This window comes from Oncorhynchus nerka, linkage group LG4, assembly GCF_034236695.1.
Source record: "Oncorhynchus nerka isolate Pitt River linkage group LG4, Oner_Uvic_2.0, whole genome shotgun sequence".
Classification (NCBI taxonomy): domain Eukaryota; kingdom Metazoa; phylum Chordata; class Actinopteri; order Salmoniformes; family Salmonidae; genus Oncorhynchus; species Oncorhynchus nerka.
The window spans coordinates 42,731,058-42,750,899 of NC_088399.1; the positions used below are offsets into that span (position 1 = coordinate 42,731,058).

At 41.9% G+C, this 19,842-nt stretch overlaps 1 protein-coding gene across 1 annotated transcript in view; it reads right to left on the bottom strand.

Annotated features, from left to right (window-relative positions):
• unc5cb (unc-5 netrin receptor Cb) overlaps positions 1 to 12,691 on the bottom strand; it is a 188,768-nt gene extending 176,077 nt beyond the window's left edge. The window contains exon 1 of the mRNA XM_065017547.1: positions 12,057 to 12,691. Coding sequence (XP_064873619.1) covers positions 12,057 to 12,177 — 121 coding nt within the window. The 5' untranslated portion in view covers positions 12,178 to 12,691. The remainder of the gene's footprint in view (positions 1 to 12,056) is intronic.
• Between the last annotated feature and the right edge of the window lie 7,151 nt (positions 12,692 to 19,842).

A 19,842-nucleotide genomic window follows, 5' to 3' on the forward strand; every position in this document is an offset into this window, starting at 1 on the left:
TTCTTGATATGCCACACCAGTCAACTGGATGGATTATCTTGGCAAAGGAGAAATGCTCACTAACAGGGAAGTAAACAAATAAATGTATGCACAAAATAAACTTTTTGTGCGTATGTCATATTTTTGATAATCTTTTATTTCAGCTCATGAAACCAACACTTTACATGATGCGTTTTATATTTTTGTTCAGCGTACATACACCACAACACTACCAAGACCCATGCCGGGTGAAAGTCCCTACAATTGAAAAGGATAAGGCCCAGACAACTCAGGAAATAACGTGCTGATGGGGCGTGACGATTTTATTACCGTACAAATATAATTATATGTCCAAGTTTACGACATCTTCCGTATCTGAGTTTTTAAGCTTAACAAAATATCAGGCAGTAAGACACATGGTTTCTATCTTGGATTAATGCCGTTTCTATTCTTTGAGGGGTCCTAACATTTGATTGAGTTATGTTCTTCTCCTAGTGTTCCACAGTGAAAACAGCAAGCTTTAGCTGTCTGCACAAGAAGACATCAGGTGGCCGGATTAAAGGTTTAGCTTTGTCAATCATAGACGGCACATAGGAGCTCTCTGAAGAGGCATGATTTCCATAGCGGTTGTGTACAGTACACTAGGACCCAGATGATGCCTGCTCTGCTCCACACTGTGTGGTGGTGTTGGTGATGGTGTTGGATTAGTCAACACACCCATCAGCTCAGACCAGCCACTTCCTGCTGCTGCTACTGGGAGCTACACCCAGGTCTTTGTCATCTGAACTGCATGACTTTAGGATGACTTTCTAACGACTTTCCACAGAAAGACGGCGCTGTAGTTTTCTCAAAAGTTTTTTTTTTTTAAGGGGGGAAAAAAGAAGAAGTATGCTCACTGCAGGCTTAGATTCTGTATCCTGTGGAGCTCGGGGGTCTGAGGTGCATCGCAAGTATGACACGGCACACAGTGTCCGTTTTTATTCACCTACCTCCTCTAGCTCTGTACAGTACTATAGCCTACTGTAGTGTACCTGCTGGGGCGAGGCAGCGCCTGGGGCGAGGCAGCGCCAGGAGTCTGAAAGGATCACCATTAAAGGAACAGCAGGGAAATAACAGCCATATGACTGTTTGGTGCTCATCAGCACTTTGGGGCTTTTTATAGTGTCTGCCAGTGTGTAACATCCGTGTGCCAGCAGCATTCCAATTCAGTCCCAAATCCCTCCACTCTTACTCCGCCTATTTTGTGTCCTAATCCTCTTCTTTTTCTTTTTAAAAGGAAGACTAACATGCATAGCAAAAGGAGAGGATGTCAGTTGGATTGCGTGTCCTCTTATTGTTGATGTCAGTTGTAGTAGGCAGAAAGGGGTATTTCACCAGGTGAGATACACAGTGGCTCAAGAACTGTTTTAAACATACAGGTACAGTGCTTTCCATAGTGTGCGTCGGAGTATGAGTGTTTGGGTTGAATCTAATGTATATTCCAAATTCCCTGTCAGTCAGGGAGGGTAGCCTAGTGGTTAGAGCATTGGACTAGTAACTGACAAGTTACAAAATCTGTCGTTCTGCCCTTGAACAGGCAGTTAACCCACTGTTCCTAGGCCGTCATTGAAAATAAGAATTTGTTCTTAACTGACTTGCCTAGTAAAATAAAGGTAAAAAATAAACAACAATCTTCAAATGTTAAAAGCGTACTTGGGGATGTTGGCATGTATCTACTTCCCCAGAGTCAGATGAACTCGTGGATACCATTTTAATGTCTCTGTGTCCAGTATAAAGGAAGTTGGAGGTAGTTTCGCAAGTCATTGCGCTAACACTAGTTAGCAATTGCGCTCGCGCTAGCTAGAAACGTATGTCAAAAATGCACACATAGATGTAAAAATTGTGTGCATCCGACTCTGGGGATATAGATTGAAAAAAATATCCCTTTAATAGTAAAACATTTACAAACCATCCCCCCGTGTCATGTTAACTCAGCTATGTAGCAGATCTGTGCTCAGTTGTGCTCGTTGCAATGACAAACATGTAGCTTACGGCATGACAATGAATTACAAAAGGCTTGGATTAAGCACATACAGATTTAGATGGCTAGTCACATAACACAAAAAACATCCAATTCTGTAGCAACAAACATTGAAAGCACACCTAAGATCACATAAAATCCTGTATTTGACCTGTCCTGTCCCCTGGCTGCTCTCCTGTTAAGGGCATGGAAAGATGGAAAAGCAACAGGGTATTTGTGGTTGCACCCCAGTGGGCCCACAGGGAGAACAAAAGCCAAATTAAAGGGCAGAGGATAGAGTGTGTACTTGTACTCGCTCAAGATGTGCCCTGTCAGTCTCTGCTTAAAATGGCATGAGAAGGGCCACTTAACTGGAAATCACTTCTCCCTCGCTCTCTTTTTCTCTCCTTCTCCCTGTCTCTCCCTTTCCCTCTGTCCCTCTGATCCTCCATTTCTCTCCCCTCTGATAATAATGTGCCTCTCCGTGTGGAGTGTACCCTTGCACCACCTCTCCTTTCCTTGCCTGGGATCCTTCAGTATAACCACTGTAGTGCTCGCTGATTCACCCTCTCAATGTGAAGTTACTGAGAATGTTAGCAGCCACCAACCACCTCAGATTGGGAGAGCCATGATCTGGTATTCACTCCAAAACAGAGGTGAGAGCACAGGTAACCTTCAACATGATCATAACAGTCATCATCCCTTATCAAAGCTGGTAGCACGGTTGATTAAGTACAGGAGCTCTTTTTTAATAACCATTTTTGTCAGTGACTACATGTAGTCAAAAGGCAAAATGGGACACAGTACTCGGGCAATAGCAGTTGGACAGAGTGTTCGCTCACTGAGTTCTCTAATGCACTGTGTCACTCCAAACACTGAGCTCTCTAATGCACTGTGTCACTCCAAACACTGAGCTCTCTAATGCACTGTGTCACTCCAAACACTGAGCTCTCTAACGCACTGTGTCACTCCAAATACTGAGCTCTCTAATGCACTGTGTCACTCCAAACACTGAGCTCTCTAATGCACTGTCAGTCCAAACACTGAGCTCTCTAACGCACTGTGGCACTCCAAACACTGAGCTCTCTAATGCACTGTGTCACTCCAAACATTGAGCTCTCTAATGCACTGTGTCACTCCAAACACTGAGCTCTGGTGAAATCAAAGGCGCGCACACACACACACACAAGCACACACACACACACAGGCACACACACAGGCACACATTATGCACAACACTTCAGCTGTGTGTATGTGATGTGAATGGGAGGCTTTCTGCTCTCTGGGTGGTATTGAAGAGGAGTATCCGTTGTGCTGAAACAGAGGTCAGCCGTTCTGGCACAGGCCTGCTTGTCAAGTGTTGCTACTTGTGCTGGGCCCTGCTAATGCACTGCTAATAGAAGTGAATGTTGCACTGTGACGCTCCCCTGTAGTTTAGAGTGTCACACTGCAGGGTGATTAATGACACTTTCCTCTCATCTTCTCTCTAACCCCGTCATCTCCTCCTCGTATCTCTCCCTTTCGTCGTCGCTCTCTCCCTCTCGACTCCCTGTCCTCTTTGACTCTCACCCTCTCCAGTCTGCCTTTCCTCTCTCCTCTCTACTGTATCTCTCTGCTCCCTGCCTCTGCCTCTCCTTTATTTTGTATTTCAGAGAATAAGGCAGATGACAGAGGATGTTGTGAGTCGTTATTGTGCCCATGATACAGTATCTAGCCATATCCGCACAGCTGGAGATATCCGGATTCAACAGCACTGCTGCACACACATCAGGCCCAATAACAGTCATATATATACCCTTTCCCTTCAACAAAAATAGAAAGTGATGTCAGGTGTGGGGACACAAACTCAGCAGCCTCTTTTCACAGTAATTATCACCCTAAACCACACTCACACTCCGTCTGGAGTAGAGCCAACAAACACCATGTTTTTCTGACATCATCCGCCTGAGGAAAAGGCTCCAGAAGGCCATTTTTGATGACATACACAGCGTTGGTTGTTGCCCTTTGCCATCAGCTATGTTGCATACGTTACTGAGTCTCACTTTCCCTCAATGAAATATGGGCCTGAAAGCATTAACTGCATAATCTTGTCACCTTCTGGGCATTGCCAAAAGGTCTTAGCGCTAGATCATTCGCTAGCATTCCTCCACAGGTACAATGTGCTCATTGTGCGTGCAGACGGCATTTGTGAAATGACTGCAGTGGCTGTAACCTTAGCAGCTCGGCTGGGACCATAGTTGTCAGGCAATTGGGGAAACGTTTAGAGTAATAATGATAGCAACAACATTCTCACTTACCCCGTTTTTTTAAACACACTGTGATCAATCTCAAAATACAAGTGTGAGAGTGTGTGTGTGTGTGTGTGTGTGTGTGTGTGTGTGTGTGTGTGTGTGTGTGTGTGTGTGTGTGTGTGTGTGTGTGTGTGTGTGTGTGTGTGTGTAAGCACGTTGTGTGTGTGTGCCTCTGCGAATGTGGTTACATTTCCATCCTAAGTTTCCCTTCACTTAAAAAAAATAACAAACTCTTATACTGTCTGGTTGTTTGAACAATATTTTTTATTGTTCAAAGAGAGAGAGAGAGAGAGGATAGAGGGAGAGAGAGCACTGGGGGGTGTAGTATGAAGTATTGGGAGGAAAGTTTGTAAAAAGTGGCTAATGGCTGTGTCCACAGACTCCCTAGGTTGGGTTTGGTTAGATTGGGTTTGCCTCTGCACAGTGTCTGAAGCTGCAGATTCTGAAGATGACAGAGAGGCTTAGTTGGCATCATACTGGTCTTCATTATGAAACAGCTTATCTCATGTATCAAATAGGCCTGTCATTTAAGTAAAAATGTACTTAAATCTTGTTAACACATTTGACTTTTAGTTCAATATATTGTGTAATTCCATACCGGAGTGACAGCAGGGTGGGTGTATTGGCTGGGATGTATTTGAAGTAGGCTTAGACATTGATTTAGATATGCACTGTTTGGAGAACGATCAAAGATAAACCTTCTCTTCCACTGCCTCTTCTCTCTCATCCTTAGCTCATCTGCATATTCAGACAGTCACAGAGCCCAGGTCTGCTCCTAAACACACACACACACACACACACTTGCTGCTGTGCGAATGGATGATGGTGTGGACGCCTGCCCCTTCTTCAAGAATGCCAATCAAGCTACTGTCCCTGAATTGGAAAGCATTTGGCTGCTGGCTGGCTAACCCCATATCTCAATTCCTGCTTTGTAAAGAGTTCGGTAGGTTAAAAAGCTATCTTCTTTAACCCCCGTTCCCTGATAGCTAGACAGCTATCCTACTCTCTCTCTCTTCTCGCTCTCTCTGCTGGAAACAAGCTAGGTGGATTACCTTGTCAAGAGTACAAGTTCAAACATAGACTAATAAGAAGCAGAGCCTGTTTAGATTCACCATGAGGAGCTACCATGCCGAGAGTCCGTCTCATACTATCTGTGTCACAACCGGCTTTGATCAGGAGTCCCATAGGGTGGCGCACAATTGGCCTAGAGTCGTCCGGGTTAGGTGAGGGTTTGGCCGGGGTGGCTTTAGTTGGCTCATCGCAATCTAGCGACTCCTTGTGGCGGGCCGGGCACCTGCAGGCTGACCTCGGTCGTCAGTTGAACAGTGTTTCATCCGACATATTGGTGAGGTTGGCTTCCTGGTTAAGCGGACGGGTGTTAAGAAGCACGATTTGGCGGGTCATGTTTCGGAAGATGCACGACTCGACCTTTAACTCCTGAGCCCGTTGAGGAGTTGCAGCGATGAGACAGGTTGAAATTGGGGAGAAAAATGGGGGTAATTTTTTTTTTATTACATTAAAAATAGAAAAGTCTGTTGCCGGGTAAGTGAGACACTAATCACCAACCGGGTGAGTCCTTTTGAGCTGAAGAGACTCTCCAGTGAAATTTGCACAGGCAGCTCATCCGTGCACAAAGAAGGCAGGGCCATTAATTACCCCCAAACAATGTTCTCCAGGCTTATCGACTTCTTAATGGACAGGGAACGACCTGGTTCGTGTTCCCACTCCAGTCAACGACACGACCCTCTCCGGGGTTCTGGAATGGCCATTATGTCATCCCAGCCCTGCCCTTTAGAAACCAGAGCTGTTTTTCCTCCTCCGTTTTTCTCATTCCTCATTAACTATGTAGGAATCACTGTGATGCTGTGGCTGAGGCTGGGGCCCGGGACTGAGAGCTGGGGCAGGATCTATGGCTGGGAGCTGGGGCAGGGGTTGGGGCCAGGACAGACTGAATTGGGTTGCTGACAGACCCTTTTCCCTGTATGGATCATCTGAAATTATGGTTTTAGGGCTGCAATTTGAGATTGCAGGGGACTCTTGGACTGATCCAGAGCATGAAGGGCGAAAGCGTGACTTCCAAATTACTCGTTTAACTGTTGGGAAAACATTCTTTCCTCCTCCAGCTGGTTCTGTGTTAATAGAGCCCTTAGTTCTGACATAGAAAATGTGAAAAATCCTCACACCATTACTTCCATTGTTACATTATGTGTACGTGAATGTGTTTGGGATATTCACAATGCATCTATGGTAAGAAAGAGGCCACCCACCTGCCTCCGGAGAAAAAAACACACACACAGGGATGCACATTCAACACATCCTAGGGGATGGTTTTTTGCCTTTTTTTGTTTGACAGACAATCCAGCTCAGTTGGGAATGGATTTGGTAAATGGGTTTTGGTTTTCGAAGCCGTCTGCATGCTATTTGAGATTTGACTGCTATTTTTAAAGAAACATCCTTTAATATACTGTAATGAAATGGCAGCATGCAGGAAAATAATGAAGAAGGATACAAGCCAAAAACAAAACAAAAATCAGAACCATCTGGAATGAATAACATTCAACCATTGAAACGTTATACTGTATGTAACCAATAAAGCCTTCCAATACTATTGTTGACCAATGACTCTAGCCTCAGCGTTGTGGGCCTACCACTGTTCAGACAGCTGCAGGTGAATACCCAAGGACAACAGATGTGAGAAGAGCAACTCCCCTGATGGATGAGGCAGTGGCCTATGACCCTGAACTTTACCATCCTTTCAACAAGTGTGAGAGATGGAAGAAAGAGGGCATAATGGAAGGAAGAGGGAAATGAAAGGCGATGAAAATCCACAACAACAGGCGACAACTACATACACCTCATTATGAAAGTCTATGAGTGCATTAAAATCCAACGCTGAGATTGATCTAACTCATAGTTGCAAAAAGCTGATATAAAGGACAGAATTAAATTTACCGGGGGGGGGGGGGGGGTTGTCGAACGTTTAGTTTTGTTTTGGGGAGGGTTGTGTGATTTATTTTATTGGGCACAGGGGAGGGTAATTCGTTTTGTTCCTGGTTTACGTTTGCTCGTTTGCAGGTTTTACTGTATAATGTCTTCCATCCTAGCTAAATGTCCCCATCTGCGTGTATGTACCCCCTTATATCAAGGTGTTTTGGTACTTCCCTTTTGCACTACGCTTTTCTGCGCTAGCTTGTACTATACCCCAGGTCAATATAGTCCAGTCTGTCTATCCGCTCTCTGTCCACCAGTCATAGTGACAATAGTGCTAGGTGGATTGTTTGTCCAGATCTGCAATAGGCTGGCTAGCAATCGTTCCACACATCAAATCAGTGTGGCCAGGTGCATCGTGGAGCATGAAAGAGCAGTGAAGACGTGAGACGCACAGCTCAAACAGCTCCTCCATTGATCTTGTTCAGGGACAACATAATGCATAGACTAGCCGACAACGCCACATTGCAATGAATAGTTGCATTATTGTTTTATTTTATTGCTGTATTTTTACTTCTGATACTGAGATGCGCTGTCTGTTGCAGAGCATCATTCTCCCTAGTCGTCCTATAGCAATGTGGCTTCATATGCTCCCAACAAGGCCCAGTTATTCAGATACATAAAATAGAATTCCAGTGTCCTCAAAATGACTTGACGTTAACCAGGTTTCCATCCAACCTTTTTAAGGGAGCAAAGTATGTATACATGTCGTATCATTTATTTGTTTATGTCATCATGGGAAAGCATGTAGTTTATTAGGCTACAGAGGAAATAAGTTACGAGGGACTTCACGGGGTGGTAAATGTGCACGGTCGTCGTGATGCTCCTTTCCAATAAATATTGAGGGTCTTGTTCTGGTGATGTATTCTGCCGTTTGACAAATAAAATAATATTGCATTCGTCATGCAGTAGGCTCTACCCGCACTGTATCTGCCGGCTGTTGGCTAGAGCGCCAATGTCAACACCAGAGTGGGTACATTCCCTATACCTACGCAACATTTTTTTTGTGACAAAAGCATCAGCAAGCCTAGAGTTGAAAATGCCATTGAAACTAATTTAACTTGTTTTGTTTTTTTATTCGGTATGGGAATTTAATACCAAAATACATTTTTTATGTGCACGATGTATTTATGCCCAGACTTTTATCCTCAACGAGTCAATTTGATGGAAACAACTCTGATGGGATTTTTTTTTTAAACATTCACATGAAAATCTGTCGCCAATTGAATGGAAACCTAGCTACAGACACCCTAAAGACTCTGCAAGGTGGGCTAGTCCAGTTTCATTGATAATGCCTACACATCATGGTCCACCAGCAGCCCCAAACATCTAAAACCAAGCAAAACAAGAATTGTACTTAAACTCCCCTCTCATACTCATCTGGAGGTCGAGCAGTTTTTTGTCTGCTTCTCTGTAATCTGTCTATCTATGTAATAGAGCCCCACATTGGAGGTGTCATAATACCCATAAAACCTAGCAGTAAAACAGGGAAATGGTTACAATCATTTTTCCACCGTTCATTTTTCCCCACATGGGATTTTAGAAACACTTCAAATAAGCGCTGTGCTTCGTGTAGGCTTACCCTGGCATGACGTCTTCATAACCATGTTAATCTCTCTCGGACATGGTGACTTTTATCAATATATTCGGCTCTACTTAGTCTCAGACTCAAAAATGCTAATTAACATCAAAGTAGACATGCAAAACTACAATCCCCTGCAAGCTCCTGCACGCCAATGCTAGCTGACACCTTTGCTAACAGGTATTGTGTCAATTTCAAACTTGCACAACACAGTTCACAGAATTGTCCATTTCAAGAAATGTTGCCAATTTATTAATTACCACATTTAGCTAATGTGTGATAGCTAATCCAGAGATTCTTACCTTTGCCTCGATTTGACCGTCTCACCCAGATCATCATGGCATTTGTAGTTCTTTAGCAGCTAATTAGCATTTAATTTTTGGGGGAGTAAATACAGGCGAATATATTGATTAAAGTCACCTTTTCCTAGAGAGATTTTCACAGTTATCAAAACGTCACTACTGGGTAAGCCTGACTCTTACTATGTGCCTTCATACCCCTTGACTTATTCAACTTTTTGTGTTACAGCCTGAATTCAAAATTGATTCAATAGATTTTTTGTTCTCATCTACACACAATACCCCATAATAATAAGGTGAAAACATGTTGTTTTTTTGTTTTCTTAATATCTAATTTACATAAGTATTCAAATCCAAACTAACTCGCCACTCAGGAACATTCACTGTCTTCTTGGTAAGCAACTCCAGTGTAGATTTGTCCTTGTGTTGTAGGTTATTATCCTGCTGAAAGGTGAATTCATCTCCCAGTGTCTGGTGGAAAACAGACTGAGCAAAGTTTTCCTATAGGATTTTGCCTGTGCTTAGCTCCCTTCCGTTTATTTTTTTATCCTGAAAACTCCCCAGATCTTAACGATTACAAATGTACCCATAACATGCTGCACTATGCTTGAAAATATGGACAGTGGTATCCAGCAATGTTTTATATTATTGGATTTGCCTCAAACATAACACTTTGTATTCAGGACTTGTTGCAAACAGGATGCATGTTCTGGAATATTTGTTACTCTTTCCTTCTTTTCAAACTGTCAGTTGGGTTAGTTTTGTGGAGTAACTACAATGTTGTTGATCAATCCTCAGTTTTCTCCTTTCACAGCCATTAAACTCTAACTGTTTTAAAGTCACCATTGGTCTCATGGTGAAATCCCTGAGCGGTTTCTGTCCTCTCCGGGAACTGAGATAGGAAGGACGCCTGTGTCTTTGTAGTGACTGGGTGTATTGATACACCATCCAAATGGCAATTAATAACGTCACCATGCTCAAAGGGATATTCAATGTCTGCCTTTTAAACGTTTACCCATCTACCAATAGGTGCCCTTCTTTGTGAGGCATTGGAAAACCTCCCAGGTTTTTGTGGTTGAATTTGTGCTTGAAATTCACTGCTCAACTGAGGGACCGTACAGATAATTGTATGTGTGGGGTACAGAGATGTGGTAGACATTCAAAAATAATGTTAAACACTATTATTGCACACAGAATGAGTCCATGCAACTTATTAGGTGATTTGTTAAGGACATTTTTACTCCTGAACTTATTTATGCTTGCCATAACAAAGGGGTTGAATACTTATTGACTCAAGACATTTCAGCATTTCATTTTTAGTAAATGTCTAAAAACATTATTCCACTGACATTATGGGGTATTTATTGTGTGTCGGTCAGTGACAAAAAAAATCTAAATGCACTGTATTTATGTACAAAAAATAGGGACCACAATGGAAATAAGTTCCCGACTTTATAGTGCAATCCCAGTCACTTGTCAAAAATATTCTGTGTAAATATATGCATTTTTTAAACTGACAAATAAAACCAATCAATCCAAACTGTGCCATTTGATGAAACACCAAACACCAAAAAGTTGAATGACATTTGGATGCTGGGTAGGCCTACAAGGTAGGAAGGGATGTATTTTCTGTTTGTCAAGATTGTCATAGTCTATTTATTGTTGTGTTGAAAACACAAACCATGACATTGAAGTGACCTAAGTCGGTTTGTTTGTTGGATATGTGGTGCACAAATGTGGTGTATATATTTGATATAATTATAAATATGGCATAAAAAATGTGAAAATCTGATTTCCCCTTAGCTGATCATTGTCTGCAGCCGGCTCTGATTGTAGTGTAATGAAACAGGCAGGGAGAGGGAGCTCGTCTGTGGTAGTTGGTGAGAACCCTCAACCTTCTGGCCTGTAGCCCTGAGTAGCATCGCCTGCACCACAAAATCATGCTGAAGTGGGAAATTCTATATCCACGTTTATTAACACCGGGTCGCTACAGTTATTATTTGTGGTATTAAACATGATTTTGAGTTACCTCTACGAGGGGGGAGTGTGTGCAGTTTCTTTTAAATGTTGGGGAGACAGGTGCAGTTCTTTTGACACCTTAAGTTGGACCAGTAAATTTTAAACTGCCCCTTAAGAGTATGATGAAATATAATTAAGCCTCCACGGGCAGTTATTGAATTTTGCTGATAGGGTTAGAGTCAACGTTCCTTAAACGAAATATTTTCAATTGCTGTTTAAGGCCTAGGCTACTATGTAAAATGCCGGAGAAGATTATGTTTTTAATGTCTCGATATAAGACGTCCCGTGCACTTTGATCCGCACCCAAAGTTGAAGTCAACTGCGTGTTTGTGTGTGTGTGTGTGTGTGTGTGTGTGTGTGTGTGTGCAGCGCGCGCGAGAGAGGGATAGTCTAAAGAAACATATTGTGACTAGGATGACTCAGGTGTAGCTTGCTTATCTTTCGTTTATATAACAACAAAAAAACGATTAAAAGTATCTTAAAATTGAGCAAAAATGGCTATGGTCAGGTCTGTTTACACCAAGCAAAAGCTTTATTGAAGTTGTGTCCTTTTAACGCATAACCTTGCACTTAGGTAATAAACACATTTGAAAAACGTCGATATCCACCACATTCCAGTAGTCGATATGGAAGAAACAGTAATTAACTGTGTAAATATCCCAGAGCGCACCATAGTACAGCGGTGACTATATTTTTCACTCTATAAGGTATGCGACTCTGGGATTCTTCTATTTTGTTGGGCAGAAATGGACAAGTCTATGCTATTCATTTACGGTGTCAGCGAACTATGATTTTCTGTTGTTGCAAAAATCCAGCACAAATCTTCGACTTTGGCCATCCGCAAAACACTCGAGCGCTGGAGCTTTTTTCTGCATGCAGGTATGAATTCGATCGCTTACCTTGAGCAGCTCCGATATCCACGAGGGCAATTAGCAAAACGAAAGATATGGTGATCATCTGCAGTAAGTATCCTGTGACTCCTCTTCTTCCACTTCTTGCAGTTTGTACACTATACCCCATGATGAGGAGTCAAAAACTCCGCGATGAGGCAAGTCCAGTGGCTATCAAATGCTGTTTCAAAGACCTACTGCCTTGCAGCAGCTGCAATTGAAATCTTTAGGAGTCTCACACTTGACGAATAGAAGGGGAAGGTAAAACAAGGGGGGGTGGGGGGGGGGGGTGGATAGAGAATGAACAAATTCCAGGACTTCACAGAATGAACAAATTCCAGGACTTCAGCGAAACAGTTTTGAAATATGACATATATTAAATTGTCTTATGAGAAGCGAGCACCGCCCTCAGTCATATGAAGGTATGCATGAAAACCTTTGCAATTACCGTTTGCTCTGTTCACTTTTAATGCATAACGTGTCTAGCTGACTACCTGGGCCGATGTCTGGTTGATATGAAGTTCATGTTCCGAATCAGAAAATTCACAAAAGTCCTCCGTAACTGCCGCTACCACGCTCCGCACTCCGTCTAGCGACAGTATACAACCTCAGTACCGCGCCTAGCGCTCTACTGATGGAATTGAATCGGACAAGGCTCCGTCTCTGTACCATGCTACTTCAACCAATCCAACAACGACCGACTCCTGTCTGTGGCGGCCATATCAAAACCCGGCTTGGAGCCTCGGAATGGATGTTATTTATCGAGTATAAAGTGGTGAGGAGGAGAAGCTCCATATCCGGAAGTAATTTAGACATTCATAGTAGCAATTGACACTATGTAGAGTTGTAATTTTTTTTAGGTTATGGATACAAGACTGTGGACATATCTGGCTGTGTTGGCAAAACCACTACATATCCCATCGAGCAAAGTGGGTAGAGGCTGCCTGTTATCACAGTTGGCAATAATGCCGAAGAGACCTTGAACCAGTCATGGCTATTCAAAAAACACTAAATAATTTTCAAGTTTCTTTCCAGGTAATTTCTTAGTTACATGATTGTATAACTAGCAAAGGACTTTTGAATTTGAGGGTGTAGTATTTATGAAGTTTGGGAATGAGGATGAAAACTAGCATAGCTTAGCTAGCCAGCTAGTTTAGCCAGGGAAAATAAGGTAAAAAAAAAAAAAAAAACAAGCTCGAGACAGGATATAGCTGTGCGCACTAGGCTAATTCAGGAGACAGATTGGAGTTGTTATGCCCTGATATCAGGAGCTGGCGGCGAAAAGTTTGATTAAACAATTCAGAGACGAAAACGAATACATCAGTTCACAAATATTTAAGGAGAACGAATCCCGAAATCAGCTGTAACTGTCAATAGTAAAACAAAGCTTAAAATTATGTTTGAATGAACCTGAATCCAGAAAATGAATGGTGAAGTCGCTTCTGATAAGCATTAGTATACCATCAATTATTTCCCTTGCTATTGATGGTTAAAAGGAGCAATCAGCAGTTGCTACATCCATTCTTGGACTTATGTAAATTCATGATAATATGTGCCCATTGATTCTTGAAGAATATAACTTATAAATGCCTCATGAGCTTAGTTCAACTGTAGTACCCCATCAGAACCCAAAGTATAAGCTTGTTTCACTCCTATGTTTGTAAACAAAGTAAACATACGCTGTACAGCCTAAAAATATGTTTAAAACTATAACTGTGATATCATGGATGGTCAGTCCTTGCATCCATAGCTATCTATGAATTTGAGAGTGGTTATATTTCTCCATCCCCATTCCTCAGCTTTTGTTTTGAAACAGTGGCAGTACTTTGTTATTATTTAAATTCCTGATTGCCGCTTTAAGTCGAATCCTCTTCCAAAATTCCTCCAAAATATAAACAAATAGGTAAGGCTATATTGAAAAGAATAGCCTGTAGACAGTGAAATTGTTGGATATGTTGGTTAACATGGTTGGTTATGTAGCAGTAGCCTATAATCGATTAGCTCAGAATTGAAATATAAGGTTTTTACCACTGATATTCTACCCTAAAGTGACTATCATTTTAATCTGTCTATTACAATATCTTTTGTAAAGGATGTTTGAGCAAGCATATTGCCTGCTGAGCAAACATAAGGCAACATCGCTTTATACTGCTGTAAGACCGCAAATGGAATCACTGTTGAAATTCAATCAAGAAACACATTTTCTCTAACTGGCATTTGTTCTCGTCACAGTCGCACTCCTGATTCTCGTTTAGACACGGCCATTAGGACTAACATACAGCCATGTCTAAAGACCTGATCAATAATTACCACAGAGGGACAGTGGAGTCAGTTCAGCTAAACCCCTGGGGGGCGGGGGGGTCTGAAAGTTGAAGCTCATTTACTGCATTTCTAGGCAATTTTGAAATTCTAAAATGCTAGATGGAGAACACCAAAAACAAAACAAAAACGCAATATTAGGTTTAGAGGTCTGTGGAACGACATGTACAATGTGAACCACTACTCAACCTCATCCATAAATTGACTTGTGTAGTGGTCCATACTGTGCAACATGAAATAGATGCATAGAACACGCTATGCAGTCACAACGAGGTCGAATTCAAAAGTCGACATCAATGTGAAAGTAACCGGTCCATAAAAAAGCTGGCTTTGAGGCTTACAGGGCCGAGTTCAAATGCCTACATCAAATTAAAAGCAAATCGGCGCACTTGCTAAATGGCTGACCGGCAAAGCAAACTGTTTGGCGCTGTCTCTGCTCTCTGCTTTCTTAAAGTGAGAGAAAGGCGCGCAGCATGGCAACTTCTCTCTGACCGATGCTCCGCATGGTCCTAAAGCAAGCCATCAAATACGCTAAACAGTCGTTGCATTTTAATTGGGATTGGAATGATTTTAGTGTTCTTTTTTGTAGCCTACTTTGACATTTTTGGTCTTGAGGTAGGGTATGGCGACTGCCTTACCCAGCTGACGGGCATGAATGAGTTACAACACCCTTGTCTGACTCCTCCAGTCCCCCAGTGCTCCTACAGTCTGACTGGTGCAGATCAATCCTGTTTAGTACTCCAGGGGCAACACATTTTATGAATGAACCATGACCTGGTTGGCTATATCAGAAAGCAAGAGCAAAGTTGGAAACAAGTAAAAGTGGGGTTTGTTGAGTTTATACAGGCACACATTGTTTTAGGCTTTGGGGAGCTCATGATTCCATCCCAAACACTTTTCAGAAATCACTGCACTTCAATCAAGGTCTATGGAGAGTCTAATGCACACATACCATTGCTTTATTTAATATTTTTTGGACATAACTTTGTTTTGCAAAGTGAGAAAGTGGCAAAGCCTTTATTGTATTTAGGGCAATACTTTTTCCATTAGAACATAATGTTTTTTATTTTTTAATATTTACTCCTGCTGAAATATTATGTATGTGTGACAGAATTGTACACTACCTTGACTTTCTGGGATTAATGTGAAATGTGAAGTTGACGGTCGCTCTATGCCTCACAAAATTGAAAAGTGAAAATGACCATTTTTAAATGTAATTTGAGAAACAGGGTATTCTCATCACCTTCCTTCCATTTTAGGTGAATGTACAATAATGTCAATGGGCCACTGTCATCTCACTGGCATTTCAGTTTGAGTTACGAGACGCAGGAAATTGCTTTTGGAACTCTTGTGGGATGGGAGAGACGGGTTGACTGAGGCATAGGGCTCCAAAACATCCATCCCTCAAATTGACTTCTGATCATCAAAATCTGGTTTACTGCCATTTCATCCTAAATCACTTTCAGTGTGGTGATTTGCATAGTGGTACAGTTACTGTAATATGTTAATAGCTAATGTCGTGCCATTCGTTACATTTCTCATGAGCCTGAGAGAAAATGTTGTTTTAAAGCTAATTTCCTGCAACTCATCCCATATTGCCATGAAGCAGAGTTGAAAATCTGCAGTTTTATAGCTAAACTTATGCTCTTCTACACATGTTGTTATGAGGCTGGGAGAATTTAGGCATTTTTAATGCACATTTTCTGCTATTCTACACATTTTGCATGGGGGGGGGGGGGGGGGTGTCCAGGGTGTGGCATTTACCTGCTGCATTTATATCATTTCAATCAGTATTTTCATTGGACTCTCTAACTGGACTTTGAATGTCATAAATAAAAGGTCACTGCCCACTGGGCACAGACGTCAATTCAACGTCTATTCCACAATGATATGGAAACAACATTGATTCAACCAGTGTGTGCCCAGTGGCTGGTATAATCGGTTGTTAATTCATGGGGAAAGAGCTGATGTTACTATCGCAGTACTGTTTACATGGTAATTGCATGCAATAAACACATCGGCTACTGTACTTTCTGCTACATATTTCAAGTCATTTCACTATTTTGTAACTACTTTGTAAGGATTATTGAATCCCCAAGAAACAGAAAATGCTTATTGCGTAATGATATTAGCTAGTTATTGCCTCCTTGACACTTCTAAGTAGATACAGTGCCATGTAAATAGCGCATGGTAAACCAGTACCACCAAACAGTGGACAGATGAAGCAGGCTGCTCTTTCCCCCATTCATACCGCTGTCAGATTTGAATTAAGGAACAGTAAAAGTGTATTAATGGTATGGTTGTTAATTAGAGGACAGGAGGAGAGGGAGGTGGTGTATTGTGGTAATGAGGTTGACCACACCACAGACTAAATTGTATACTAAACAGCAGCAGTTAAAACTCTGTGTCTCTCTATTGCCCTGCTGATAGCATAGTTAGGGATAGTAATGTCCCCACACTGTCCAGGCTCTAAAACACTTGAATATTCTCAGTGTCTCATCAGGGACTCCTTGGGATTGAAGTGTTGCCATTTGATTTTGGTACTTAGGATGAGGCATAACAGTTGCTGAGTGATTCCCAAAATTATTTCTTCCCTATTCAGCGTCTAACAACTCTTGCTGGGCCTTTGTTCTGCTCTCTTTAGCCGGCCGTCCAGATATATCACTAACAGAAACTGTGTGTCAAAGGTCACAGCATCTTTACAGAAAGTAGTACTGAACAAACAAAGCCTCCCTGTACTGATCGATCATCTCACTCACTCAAGCAGCAAGGGATGTGAAGATGATGTCACCACCCGAAAGAGCTTCTTTCTAATTTAGAAGATACACATCTCAGAGTGAAATTTGAATCGGAAATTAATCCTGCCTGTGAATTGCAACGTCTTCGTAGGGTTGCCTGTCCCCTAACAGTGTGACACAGAATGAGGGTACCAAGCTGCAAGAGCGAGAAAGAGTTGGAAATTATTGCAACCGACCTGATATGATTTGCACACAAAGCAGCAGTTTGGAGGTGATTTTTATTACTGTATGCCACAGAGAGACAGTGACTGTCTGCCAGTCGTTGATGACAGTATGTGACACACAATAAGGCTATTTTCCATGACTTCAGGCTCTATACTTTACTGTTGCCCTTGATAACAGTATTAAAAAGTGATTTGCAGCACCGTATGTGGCAAGGAATCAAAACTTAATTTAGGCAGATAAAGATGCCATTTTGCAGGGAGATAAAGTGCTGCATCATGGACGATGTGTCCTCCCTGCTCTGCTCTCAGCTCCTCACTCGGCCTCACAGATTTACAAGCTACTTTTTCCTGCCCCATAAAACGGCAAATCTGCTCACCAGGCGACACAGGGAAATGTTAATGGATTCATTTGTCAAGAAGCCTCCACTTATTTACAGTCCTCTTCCATTACCATCGTTTTTCCTGTAAGACAAAAATCAGGTGCCAAAGTCAAAATATCGATCTACCTGTCTGTCATGGCCATGAGTCATCGTAGAAAACACACAGAGCCAAAGATGCTGCCGACAGACCTGCCTACCGCAAGGATGGATTAGTCTGTTTCACATCAATAGCTTCACAGTCACATTAGCATAATCATTTTAATTTGCAATATAACAATTCTTTAGAAACTGACAATGAGTGTAATTACAAATACAGCTATGACAATATGCCAGAAAGACTCAGTAAATGAACGGTAAGATGTTCGGCTCATATCACTGAATGCTGATTGCTTTCACCAACACAGTATCAATACTTATTTTCATTCTATTTCTTTAGTTGTTTTGCCACTATGCAGTGCCGTGTCTGACCTCTGTCAAGCAAAGTAGAAAGATCAGAGATGAGTGGTGCCCAGGAAAGTCCTACGATTTAGCATATGTCACAACCATTCCATTGACCTATGCCTCTTCTGTCTCAATGGCTGCAAACTAAGAGGTATTTTCCTTGCTCTCACTTCTCGTCCACAACTTCTGTGCCTCCACATTAACGGCCGCAGAATATCTATCCGAAATAATTGGTTTTCTGACATGATTAATATATTCTGCATAACCCTGTGAACCTCTTAAAGAGACTGAAGTCTTTTGGTTTCTGAAAGGGTTCATAATGGCAGAGGGTTAATTTGATGTTATACTCCTCTGTGGGTTTGCCAGAACAAACTGGGCAGCTCACTACTGGCGAGTACATACTGGAGAGCTAAACTGGAAAATACAGTATGCATTCATTTTTCAGACAATGAAGTGTACCAAAATACCCAAATAAACCTGACCACAATCATTATTAATATAAGCTATATATACAAAAGTATGTGGACACCCCTTCAAATTAGTGTATTCGGCTAGTTCAGCCACGCCTGTTGCTGTCAAGTGTATGAAATTGAGCACACTGCCATGTAATCTCCATAGACTAAACATTGAAAGTAGAATGGCCTTACTAAAGAGCTCACCTTTCCAACAAGTCAGTTTATAACATTTCTGCCCTGCTAGAGCTGCGCCGGTCAACTGTAAGTGCTGTTATTGTGAAGTGGAAATGTCTAGGAGAAACAACGGCTCAGCCGCGAAATGGTAGGCCACATATGTACTGTAGTACGCAATTTTAGGGGACCACTTTTGACTCGTGAGCGCTACTTTCAGAACTACTGGCTAAAAAGTATACAAAAGTACCGGAGAATCTCTTTAATACTGTATTTTGGCACACTTCATTGTCTGATAAATGAATGCATACTGCATTTGTCCATATGTGTTTGTTTCTGGTAAGGGACCACATACAGTACTGTACTATTCTGCCCTTCATATGACGAGTACTCTGCTTCTCCTTTGGAATTTGTGCCTAATGGGCCTCTGTAGACCACCACTAGTGTTCAACAGTGACTGGTGACTTAAGCCAGATCTTAACCCTAACCACTAACCTTTGACCTTTCACCCTATCTTTCCTGTGAGGTTGTGTCAGCAGTGGAAGAGATGGAAACCCGCATACTGTTGAAAAAATAGGAATAAATCCAAAATGGAGGCTTAAATGCAAAAATGTAGATGTTTTATTTGGATATCACGGTGGCCAAAACCTGATTGTACAGAAAAGTGCATAAGTAAAGAGTGAAAACAAAAAGACAAACCTTTCGGCATCAAGCCATCAGTAGTGTGAAATAAAATGATACCTACACAGGACCTTTAAAGAGTGCTGATGGCCTCCTACCATTTCTGAGCTTGTGTCAGCACAAATTACACCAAGATAAGAAGGAAGACACTAGGGATCCAACATGGTGCTGAGGTTCAGCCACAGATCATCACTAAAGCTCTCTTTTCACTGTCAAATTCATGATATAATAGATGTCACACAGTATATTGTCATCTCAGTCGATGGCATCTCTTGTGACATGTAAACGCACTTTTATGGCAGAGGGTTTGAATAATAATAAAACCACTTTGAATAATAATTCATAAGAATATATCAGTGATTCAATGAAATAGTTTGAAGACAAAT